The sequence below is a fragment of the Zosterops lateralis genome (assembly GCF_965231275.1).
Source record: "Zosterops lateralis genome assembly, chromosome: 17".
NCBI lineage: Eukaryota > Metazoa > Chordata > Aves > Passeriformes > Zosteropidae > Zosterops > Zosterops lateralis.
In genome coordinates, this window is record NC_139777.1 from 7,464,075 (window position 1) to 7,476,588 (window position 12,514).

Consider the following 12,514-nt stretch of genomic DNA (forward strand, 5'->3'; position numbering starts at 1 on the left):
AGCATGTGTTGGCTTTTTAAAAATTACTATGGATTGGAGATTTTGAATGCCATTTCCATGTCTTCTACCATAGGTGGATACACTGTGAATTTGATGAATACAAAAAGATAAATTAGTTTTTCAGATTGACTGAAGTGTACTGCTGGAACCTCCTGTGTAGTCACCACGCCTGACACCTTTCAGTAACAGCAACAGGATTCCAGTCTTAGAAGCACAGCAGAGCATATGGGGAACCAATTAATTCAGTAGATATTAATTAATAAACACATTTCCTCTGGGGAAAACCTTTTAGCACATCCACTGTTTGGCCCAAGATGGCTTGCATGCATGAATGGATCACAAACATGCTTTCCTGAATTGTCACTTGTTATTTTTTGATGGGCTGGATAGTGCCTCCTCCAGAGGCTGCCAGGCTTTGGGAGAGCAGACTGCAGCTCATGCTGGAGCTGTGTGTCAGCCACCAGCATTCTCACACATAAGTGATGTCAACACACGCCGGTTTCCAGCCGGGCCCTGTGATGCTGAGCTGAGCCAGGCCAGCTCCCGGCACTCTGAGGTCTCTTTGTTTGGAGCTCCTTTCATCCGTGTGTGCCTGTGGAATGATCACTCTGATCCCAGCTTCGATGTGTCCTGAGGCACAGATGTGCCCGTGCAGAGCAGAGCTGCTGTGCAGTGGGCAGGGCACTGCAGAGTCTTCCTCTTCCAGTGCTGCAGCTGTTTGCATCCATCTGTGGCCCTGCACTGGCTGAGCAGGGTGGGCTGGATGGTTAATACACACTGCAGGGCAATTCTCCTGAAATTCCAAACCTGCACAAACTCGTGTTCTTGTAGAAATAAATCCATTGTTCTATCATCATGTTTGTATTGCTCTGAGGGTAGGAACAGTGAACATTTGTGCTGGAGCCGTGGTCAATGATAATGAAGACTTTAACATCTCTCCACCAGCTGCTGATAATGAACTCTTGTAAAACTTTCTTAGGAGAAGCAAGATCCAAATTGTTTACAAAAGCTTTGTGCTGCTGACCATTTGAACTTGCTTGACTGCTCAAACTGCAAAATGCTGCATAATATTATGAGAAGTTATTTTCACTGATGTTTTCTTTTGCTGTGGGGTTGCTGCAGCTGTGAAGGTAATGTTCTTGAAACAACTTACTCAGTGATTTGTTCTGAGGCTGCCATTTTAATGGTGTAAAATTCCATTAGATTAGTTATACAGACTTGTATTGGAATTTGCTTTTCTTCCTGCTTTGTATGAAGACAGAAACCTACTATGGGAGTCCAAATCCCTGTGATGGAAAACCACCTTAATTGCAAAATATGTCAGTGCTTTAGAATGGGCAGATTGCTGAAGTGTAACCTTACTGGTAGAGGACTGGACCAGAAGTGCTTGTTAGTCTACCTTTATGGTTTCTTAGGTTCTTAACGTTACATGAAATACTCTCCATTAAAAAATGGTTTTATTTCTTGTGTGCAAGTTTGAAGTTGTCTAAAGTTGTGAAAAGGAGAAATTTTTTCATGGAAGTCTGTAAATAATACAGAGGTTTCTCTGATGATCTCATTTTCTCTTAGAGAAGTTACGAGTATAAAATGCATGATGGATAACTTCTATCAATTATATATTTTAAAAGAAGTAAAATTTCTAAAGCATTTGAAATTTAAATATGCTACTTGAACTTCATGGAAGAAATAGTCAAGTGTCCCTTAAGTGCTTATTCACTGTGTGTGTATATCACATACTAAAATGTTACCAGTCGTTTTCAGCCACGTGTGTAACCTTTCCTACTTGGTACTTGCAGCCTGTATCCTTAGCAGGGAAAAATACTAATCCCTGATGAATGCAACTGAAATGGTGGGTGAAGTCAGCAGAAATCTTTCTACCCAGTGAGCTGGCGGGACATGTTTGTAAGCCAGCAAACTGCAGTGCTTTGCAAAATATTATGGATCCAAAAGCACAATGAATTATGTCTAACAGATTCACAAAGCTAGGATTAAGAATAGCTGTAACGTCTGCTGCCGAGGGTATATAGAGCACATTTTCTGGTCTCTTTTCTGGGTTTCTAAACACACTTTAGATGTGTATTAACAGCCTGCTATAATATATTTGGTTGCTTTTGTTAAGTGAATGATATGGTATTCCTTTGGTTTTGTGTCATTTTCCAAATGGAGCTGTGCTCAGTTTGCACTTCCTGGCAATAATAGTTTTCTGTGGTTTTTTCTGTGATCAGAGTTGCTGATGATTCCTTGTTCAGGAGTCAGTTTAATTTCTGCGCGTGTGAACTGATAAATGGTGGGAGGCTGTAAATGCTGATGTGTTTGGTCACTGTTGACATAGATAATTGAATTAAGTGTAGAATCAGGCTGGCTTTGTGCCTGTGGGGTGTGAAGTGTTCATGATGTTGGACACAATTTGCTGTTCAGGATGGATATCTTTGTCTTCCACCCGGGTAGCTAGATGGGTACATTTGCTCTTCCTGACGTGCTGTCATCCCTTGTAAGCAAGATTTATTAATTTGGCTCCATCTTTGTGGTGTGTTGTTCTTGTGCTTCTCTGGTATTCGTGGCTTGGGGCAGTATTCTCCTCCCAGTCCTCAGCTCCTCTGCCAGAGCCATGAGCTGTTCTGCCTGGGGGCTGGAAATACTGGGGCTGGCACAGGAGCTGGTGTGGGAGATGGGTTGTGATACATCTGGATCTGGGCTCGCCTCCCCTTTCTGTACTTACCGAAATTAATTGCTCACATGCCACTATGGGACAGCTCAGACCCGTTCTGTTCGTGCTGAACAGATACAGAAGTATCCCCAAGTTACACACAAGGCATTGTGCTGTTGCCTGAGAGTTTGTGTCAAATCAAATACTGGGCTTTTGCTCAGGTTTCTTGTATTTTATAATCTCCTCCCTGTCAGTGCAAGACACGCATCTAATGAGAGCTTAGCAACAGAAACATAGTCTAGGCAAACCACATAAAAAGCCGAAGAATGACATTATGGTGTTTGGAAAGCCCTAATAAAGAATCTTAATATACTGCTGTGTGTGAGGGAGCTACTGTTCACCAAAAGATTTATATGGTGAACGAAAGCAGTGTTAACAGGATGGAATTAAAAACTGAAATATTTCTTTCATACTTCCCCCTCCACTTTTCTTGCCACTTTTTTTTTTCATGTGAAAGGCACTGATTTGGCTTCCACATGACACTCATCTCATTTATTGGTTCTGTCTCTTCTCATTTTTATCTGTCCTCCCCTTTCTCTGACATGCTTTATTGTTTGGTTTTGCCCTCCCTGGATAGACTCATGCATTTTGTAATGTTTTTCTCCTCTACTCATCTTTTTCTGGTGTTCTTCAGGCTCCAGCATTGCTTTTGCAACTGTTTGCCAAACTTACCTTCTTCCATGCATATGTTTATCTGTTGCTAACTGTTATACTCCTGATTGAACAAGTTGAGATGGAGAATCATTACAGATTTGTCATATAAACTTATTTGTTAACAATCTGTTAATATAATTGAATGATAGGTTAGTCCAGGTCAGCAAACCTGACTTGTGGGTTCAGCAGCAGCTTTTTGGAGATGTTTTTGCTACTGGAGGCTCTGGGAAGGAATTAAAAGACACTGGCTTTCTCTTGGGGAAAAAAAATAAACTCACAAGCTGAAAACAAAAGTAGGATGAACCCTGCTGGTGTGTGTTTCTGAGAATATTCCCAGTGCTGTGCGCAGGGTGAGTCCTGGAGGCAGGAGCAGTGCTTATGGCAGGGTGTTCATAGTGGGTGCTGGACTCGCTGCTGCTAAATTTGTAATGATTGAGTCTGTCTTACTATTTAAAAAAGGTGAGTGAGATGACTGTTTGTCTTTGATTCCTTGTGAAGAATTGATAGAAAAAATAAAACCGCTTCATTTGAACTCTGGGAAAGACAGCTGTGTGTATAGATGATCCTAGAACAGCTAATGCTTTATGGAAGACTTTGGTTTATTTTTGCCAAAATTACAGTAGTGGAGGTGGGTCATAGGAAAGCCTGTAAGGGAGAGAAGTCAAGACTGGGTACCTGGGTGCTGCATACTCTGCCAGAAGAGGTGAAAATGGCATGCCCTGCACAGGCCTGGTTTACAGGAGGAGTCTTAACACAGGAGGATCGTTTGTGTGAAAGGGAGGCAGTCACTGCTGCCAGTGTGCATGTAGGGATTTAGGCACTAGGAGAGGTTCTGCTCACTAGGTGTGAGCAAGCTGCCTGGGAGTTTACTAACACACCATATCCTATTTGCAGCCTCAGCTTGGCAGAGCTTCTGTGGAAAAATTAAAGATTCTGTTTTCTGGCATAAAACCACAACAAGGAGTGGGAGGGAAATGCAGCTGTCCTGTCCTTAGGTTCAAACAGCTTGTCTTGCCAACTGCAGAGAAGTGCAGCCTTCAGAGCATGAGTTTAGTTTTCTGGCTGATGGTTGTTAATAGCAAGTCCTTAATTTCATCATCTCTTGTTTTTATATCTGTGGATTTAACTGAGAAATGGCTCTCTCAAAAGCCCTCCAAGAACCTGTTTGCAAGTGATTGAGACTGCTGACTCTTGGGCTGTGTCTTAGTCTTCATCATATTTGAATTCCATTGTGAACTCTTAAAGAAAAGCATATCAGAAATAATAATAAAAAGGGTACTATGTAAATAATTGGTTGGCAAATGTGATAGGATTTTACAGTTCCAGTGTGTTAATGCAGAAGAGCTGACTTGTATGCACAGTGCTGGGAGGAGTGAGTGGTCATAGAAAGATTCCTATTTCCAGCAAGTATGTGGAACCATTAGCCAGAGCTGATGACAAATGGAAAAGGCCAAACATGTTTAACTAAAAAATTGAGAGCTATTTTACTTCGCTGGTGAAGGTATTTACCTCTGGGCAAGTGACTTCCACCTTAGCTTAAATGACTTTTTCCTTTTTGAGATTCATGTTCGCCATGCAGTAATAGCAGTCCTTGCTGAATGGCCTGACTGTCAGTTTTGAGCACGCTTACTATAAACTGAACAGAGCCAGTGGTTTCCCATTAATTTTCTAGGTGACAGTGTCTGGATAAATGGTGCTCGTCTCTTCTCTTTTCCCCTTCAGTCACTTTTCCTGCTGTCCCACAGCTGTTTCAGTTATGCTGGCACTACAGGTTTTGGGAGCTGTGCTGTAGACAGCAAAGGCTGAGGAATGGGACAGACAGTCCTTCCTGGGCCATGGTGGTTTCTCAGCTGACACAATGCTCTGGTTTGCAGTTCGGCTTTACTTGAAGTGCTGCTTGACAGCTGAGAAGGGATACACTGGTGGGAGGAGAGGGAGCTCCTTAGGCCAAAAGATGAACAGGCATCATTAGCCCCTCCTCTGGCTGACAAAAATCTCTTTATTGCAGTTAAGTGGAGTTTGCTGAGGGCAGGCTGGGAGGGGGGAAGGGGAATTACTTCACAAACTTTAAATAATTTATTCTTAACCTGAAAAATCTTCAGTGTTGTAGCAGTGAAGCAAGAGCAGTTGTGTGTGTGCATGTGAGCACCTCTTCATTCTCAGGTTTATGAGTAAACAGAAATGTAATAGAAACATAATAATTAGGTCTAACCTGTTAAGCAGCAAAATTTTACCAAAATTCATGCTCACTGTCCTAAAATTAAATGTGTGTGTTGTCAGTCTTCATCACAGACACTGGCGCTGCTTAAACCTTTCTCTCTGAAGGGTTCTCCATCAGCTTTCCATTATACCTTTAGGCACTTGATTTGTAATCAAATCACTCCTTGACCTTCTTCTGAGGTTAATGGCTTGGACCTTAGGCATGGAAGAGAGACCTCTGCTCCTGTTCTCTGGGTGTCCCGATAGCTGTGCTGTGAGCCCACTGCAGTGCATCCACATCCTTCCACAGCTGCGGATGTGAGAACTGAACAGCTTCTTACTCAGGGTTTTCCTTCATATCCAAGTGCTTGCTGTCATCTTTTGTTTTTCCTTTTTTTTTTTTTTTTTTCTTTCCATACTGTTTATTGCTAGTTTAGCATGAGCTTAGCAGGGGCACTTGCTCTCTTACCAGTGTGTGAGGGCTGGCCCTGTACAAGTAGGGGTTATAAGGTCAGTCTTAGGAAATAAACAGAAAATGTGTGAAATAAACAGACTACCAGACAAAAAGCCATCGGTGAACTCTCTTGGGTAGTTGAAATAGCACAGTAACTGCCTTGCACTTGGGAAAATTGTCTTTCTGCTGGAATCTCTTCCATTTGGAAGATTTACAGCAGTTGGAGAAGCCTTTGGCTTTGTTGATTTGTTTGTGTCTTTTGGTGTTCCAATGGACTTGTATCTATGCAGAGACCTCCTGCACTGTTCCTTTCCTGCTGTCCCTTTCCTGCTCTCTGGGGTGGCACAGCAGTGGGAGCCAGGCTGTGTCAGAGCCTGTTCACACGTTCCTGCTGGCCTTTGTTCAGACCATGCCTTTTGGTGGAGGCCTGGAACAGGGTGAGATGCAGAGAGAAGAAGCAGTGTGTGATGTAACAGGGGTCATCTCCTGGGGAGCTGTTTGGACTGACACAGTCCTGCTGCCTCACTGCCAGGCAGACCTGCTCTGGGGCTTAAGAGTGGGAGACACTGGCAGGCACAGTCCTTGTGAGACTGTGATTGGATTTATTGTCAATTGCTTTGTATTCCCTAGAATGAGAAATAATTTATTTTAAGGAACAGCTTTCTTGGAATGCAGACTTGAAAACTCATCTGTTTGTTCTGTTTCCCTCAGGATTAGAAAAGCTTCTGTTGTTGTTGTTTTGGGAATTTTTTGCCTTTTCTGTTCTGTGTTTTTTCCACAAAAAGCATTTTTGTTGCGTACTTCAGATCTACCAGCAAGATTGTGAGTGGGTGAGGAGATGAGTTAAATTTAACACTGATCTGATATGGCTCCTAGGACACTCAAATAATGCTCCAGCCTTGGTCATAATTCAAAGAATGCAGAGATGGTTTACATCTGCCTTGAAGTTAAAAGCAATTCTCTAAGACAGTTCTGAAGCAGTGCAAGTAGGCGTGTGTGTGTGAGCCTAGAACTGGCTGTGTCTGGCAGGCTTTGGTTTAACTCACTAATGATGTGTGAAGGTGGCTGGGGTAGAGTCTGGGACACACAGACTGCATAAAGAAACTTTCTGCTCTCACCTGCCGAACTGACGGTTGTTTTTTTTGTTTTAGATGAAGGACCTAGCTTGTACTTCTGACTCCCATGTACATGTAAGTGTGTGGACTTGATACCTAGTAATAAGTGCATCCATTTAATTTGTGATCTGAGCTCTGTGAGGCCTAGAAGAAATGAAGTCTGAATGCTTGTCTTGCAGAAAGGAATGTAAAATTAGTCATCCCACACCACCCTTAATGCCAGCACTGTAGAGGCAGCAGGTGGAAATGAAGGAAAAAACTTGGTGGAAAATTATAATCCATGATATAACCTCATGCCACTAAAAATCTCCCTAATTTAGCCTTGGTTAGGTCATCTCAAAGACTCCAGGGAGGAAGCAAATCAGATCTGCTTTGGGTTTGGTCAAAGATTAGGCATGCAGATTTACATTGTATTTGCCTTTGGGAGGTAGTTTGGCAAATTGCAGTGAACTCTCTGTACAAATCTTGGTGAGAAACAGTCATTTCCTGCTCAGTTTCCTACTGGGCAGGCTGTCCAGATAAACACTGGCCATGCTGTCAACAGTTAAGGGAAGGAGAGCTCTGTGTGCCAGGTGCTCTTTCTTTTTTTGGCATTTTGTTTGGTGCATTGTTTGGGTTTTTGTTGTTGTTGTTTTGGGATTGTTTGTTTGTTTTGTCTTGTATTATTTTCGTATGACAAACAATAGCTTCTGCTTCTATTCTACTGCTTGATCTTGCTGAACTACTGGGAAAAGAAGGGCTCATGACTAAGGGACTGAGAGATGACTTGTGATACCCTTGTCTTATTCTGGGTTCTGTACTGGATACTTGCACTGTGGCTTTGTGGCCTGGATTTGTCCTCCAGCTTTAATGCTATCTTGAAGCACTTGATATAATTGCCCTGCAGAATCAATGGCTGGATATGTCCAAGGAAGTAATTCAGTCTGTCCTGTTCTCTGAGGCTCCTAGTCTTCCTTTTGACTAACAAGAAAGAATTAAGTTATCTTGTAGTTAGATACCTTGCTAAGCTGCCTAAAGTTAAATGGTGTGAATTTGAACCTATTACTCATCCATTTTCCCATCTGGAAGTTGCATATCCTCAGACTTCCTTCCCAGGAGCTGTTGAGGTGAGCAGACAGCTCTGTCACACTGCAGCACTGTTGCCCTTTGCAGTGCAAAGCTGTTAGTGATGGTTTTGTTCGGAAAATCAAGGGGCATGTGTGGTTTCCTGAGCATTACCTTAATGTAGTGGCACTGATTAACATGTAAGTTTTAAGTATATATCATCACATCTGTTGAAGTTGACTGAGATGTAATGTCTTGACATCCTTGGTTAACACCCAGTCGATCTGAAAAGCAGGGCAAGGCAATAGAGAGCCCTGAGAGACATCTTGTCAGAATGACAAATTGCCCTTTCTGATTCAGAGGACCAGCTTGCATGGCAGAGCTAAACAGCTCCTGGAGAAAGGGGAGGAGGAGGAGAGCATGGGAAAAATACCCTATTTGTTTAGGCCTTCCCATGTATTTTTTGTTTGTTGCTCAGAGTTGAAGCTCTTTGTTTTCCTTCGTCTGAAACAACAGCAGGTTGAGAGGAGCAGAGCCCCTGGGATTCTGCCTCTCCCACTTCTCGTTCTTATAAACTGTTTACAATCTCCTTGAGTTTCCTAGCTTTGTATGGAAAAGTTCAGTGGGTCAGCTTTCCCTTTAGCTTCATCCATCATTCCAGTCAATTAGAAATAGTTGAGGGCCAATTGCCCGGTCTTCCATTAACTGAGACACTTCAGATTGTTTAAAATAGCATAAAAGCCCTCTTTGTTGACCGTTGGGCAGGCACTGGATTTCCCCGTTGATGGGCAGCTACCGCGTGGCTGAACAGAACCCCACTGTGTCCTGCTGTACTTGAGGGATGAATGTTGCTACTCCAGGCCTTGTCTGGGGTTTGATTCCTTCTCCTTCACCTCCGCCTCTTGCTCTCCCTGAAAGGTGTGATGCCCTCAGAGGGTGAATTACCATGCCTGCTTCCAAAAAAACTCGCTCCTCTTTGTGGCTTTTCAGAACTCCTGTAGTTAAGGGTTTTCACCAGTTGCTGAAATGTTCCTTTTAACCTTGGTGCTTTAAAAGCTCTTGGCATTATTTGTTCGTTGCTTGTCGTGTGTGTTTCTGAAGGACGAAGGAAGTGTGTAAGGGTTCAGGAAACAGTTAGTGCATTGTGGTGTGGGGCTGAGTTCATTCTGGTACCCTGTGCCAGGACAGCCTGCTTTCATTTGGGGCTAACATTTCCCTTCTGTTCTGAGCTGACCAGCCTTAGGGTAAAGCTTGTCAGAGCTCTAGCAGAGCTTGAAGCTTTCTCATAGGTTGATGTGTTTGGGTTCACAATGAAGTGCACTGAATCCATTGTATATATACATGTACATAAATATATATATATTTATATATATAAACCCCATATTTTATTTCACATGAGAAAACAAAAAAGTAGGTTTACTAAATGGAGGTTAGTTTATCTGCAGCAAAGTAGATATTTATGTATTCCCATATTTAAATCATTGTCTGTATTGCAGACTCTTCTTCCAGCATATTGTGCAGCCTGGGTTTCAGTACATGCTGGTCCATGTGCTTTTTGTTGTTCTAGAGCCATCTTGCTTGAATGTGCCATTGTTTGATCCCAGTTTTGGGACCGTGTTTCCCCAGTCAGGAAGAATTTGGATAGGTCTGGAGGCATACCTTTGCTTTGGTGCTAAAGCCTTGGATCTTGTTGTGTTTTTTGTACTGGGGGAAACAGCCTTTAACAGTCCTTGAACTTAAGATCTCCGTGTGCTTGCAGAAGTGTGCAAGCACTGCAGTGTGTGAGGGCTCACCTCATTTTGAAGAACAAGCAAAAAGAGTGGGACAGTCTCCTGCTGCCCCTCAGGTGACACAGGCTCAGTGATGGGCACAAGCTACTCAGCTTGGAGTCCAGCTTTTGCACTGCTGAGATGCTTGGAAGGCTCTCAGGACAAATGAGGGCCGAGAGCACAGCAGGGGTCTTGAGGCTGTGGTGGAAGCAGGATGCTCTGGCAAGGAGGATGTGATAACCAGATTTGAGAATCTTCAGCTTCTGGGGAGCTGGATTTTGTACTAGAAAAAGTCTCCCTCAAATATACCAAGTTCAACAAATTCCATTAGTGATTTCCTTCCTCTCTGATGTCCCAGTCTGATGCAGATCTCAATACAGCCTTTTTTCAGCAGCTGTGTTCCTGCAGGCTTGCCTTTTGTGTCTTTCTTCACATGCCTTCAGCAAATAAAGCTTGAGGACATGACTGAGCTGGAAGTGCAGACCTGAGTGAGAAGGAGACCACTGGGGCAGAATATCAGCCTGAGATTTGACTCCAACAAAGCCAGTGTTTGCTTGCTTTACTCTTAGAAATAATCTCATGCTTTGCAGAGGCTGAAGCTTTAACAAGTAATTTAAAGAGTAGTAGAGGAGAGAGAACCCACATTTAATTCAATTAACATTGTTGTCCAATGCTATTAATTGTGCCCAGACTTGTAATATCACAGGAGTTGATACACTTGAGCTTTGCCTGTGCTGGGGTTGACTGAGGACAAGTATGTCCACTGATGTAGTATCCAGCCTTTGTACTTTCGCAAAAAACATCAAATTTGGTATCTGACAGTAGCCTGGAGTAAGGACTAGCTGTGGAATAGCCTGCACTGCAATCTGCAGAACAAAGGAGATCTTGGGGAGAATGAAGATTCGATGTACATGATTTCAGTGTTCTTGAAGAGCATCTGTTTTAGTGGAAATAATAATCTCCTGCAATTTTACGTTATTTCCAGACTGTTTAAAATTGTTCCATAGGCAGAGAATAAAGAACTCTGTTTACTGTCTTGAAGTCAGATGTCTGATCCTCCTGGGGGAGGTTATTCTTTTATTAAAACAGATATAAAATAGCTACTTTGATGGAAATACAATGCTAGGAATTGAATTGGTGATGATTACAGAAGCTGTAGTATTCTAATGCAAAATAAGCCCTAGGAGATATGTGCCCTAAATGATAAATCACTGTTCTTTAACAAAACAAGAATTACTGTTATTTTATGTTTCCTGCTTATTTTACAAGGTGTTTAGCTATTTCATCTGCACTTAACTTTTACAGGCTGAAGGTAAATTGATTGTTGCTTTGTGTTTTAAATAGTATGGCTTTTTTAAAGCACGCTGGAGATGCAAGTACAAATCAACAGGATAGGATTCATTTGGTCTCAGAAAAGCAAAAGTAAACAGAAGAGTCATGACTACTGACACCACATGCAATAACTGCACTGGTATCTGTTCTTATAATTTGGTAGTGTTTTGTAATCTCATTGCTTTTGCTTTGAAAGCCTTCAGTAAGGCAAATGAGTATGTGTTATTTTGAACTGGAATTAACCTCCTTCTAGCAGGCAGGGAACTACTGGTAGCATTATTCATTAGAGGTGTCATGTTCCAGCCCTATCCAGCAGCTTGTGGTTTACTCTGGATAATTAGGCATACCTGCCAAATGTTTGGAATCTGAGATGCTGAGGTGTATTTAGCAAAAAAAGAGCGTCCTAAATACTGGCTTCGAAGCTGAGCACAGAGGAGGTAGTTGAAAGCAGTAATGCGTCCCAGTTTCTGCAATTTGTGATGACCTAAAATCCTTAATGATGGCGTCTAAAAACAGAAAACAAAACCTTTGCATCTCTTCTATGTTAATGTTAGCTTGTGACAGCTCCAGGCTAGCGGTGTAGAGAAAGGACTGGGTTTGGAGATCAAAGAAGCACCTGGTTCAGGCAGTTCGGGGGTGAGCTGGGTGACAGGCTGTCCCCTTGGCTTGCTGGCATTCCTCACTAGCTCACATGGTAAGAATGAAGACCCAGTAGATGCTGCCGGGGTACCTGTCTGTGTTGAGGTATCTGCATTGAACTTTGCAAGCTTTTAGGCTTTCTGATGCCTAGGACAGTCTCTTGCTAACAATAGTTTTCTCTTGTAGGAATGCAAATCTGTACCATATCTGCCTGAATCTTCATTTTAGAAGCAGCCAGAGGATAAAACCCAGCACAACGCTCATTTAAAGTCAATATGCTCTAGCTTGCAATTTGCTCATGTTTAAGTACCCAGCTTTTAAGGTTTCCTTTGCCCACAGGCAGTCTGAATTGAATACAAAGGCAGACTTTCTTTTTTTAATAAAGAAAAAGTATTGCAAAAGCCCAAAGAACAAAATATTTCTTTCCACCTTCCATCTCCTCAGGTGTATTATCAGAAAACAGAGGCTGCCTCTATGAAGTCTAGAGGGGAATAAAAAGATGTGCCAGCACCTTAAGTGCAGCTGGAAATGAAGGTGATGGATAGAGCTTTGTGTGTGTACACAGATGTGTAAGAGGAGTGAGAAGGGCCCACCTTGAAGC

At 42.5% G+C, this 12,514-nt stretch overlaps 1 protein-coding gene across 7 annotated transcripts in view; it reads left to right on the forward strand.

Moving 5' to 3' along the window:
* Positions 1-12,514, forward strand: part of ARVCF (ARVCF delta catenin family member) — a 248,028-nt gene that overhangs the window by 146,344 nt on the left and 89,170 nt on the right. For 4 of the 7 annotated variants that reach the window (XM_083873697.1, XM_083873698.1, XM_083873703.1 and 1 more), the window contains one exon: positions 7,166-7,204. The exons of the other annotated variants lie outside the window; for them this stretch is intronic. In XM_083873697.1, coding sequence (XP_083729823.1) covers positions 7,166-7,204 — 39 coding nt within the window. The remainder of the gene's footprint in view (positions 1-7,165; positions 7,205-12,514) is intronic. 7 annotated transcript variants of the gene reach the window in all.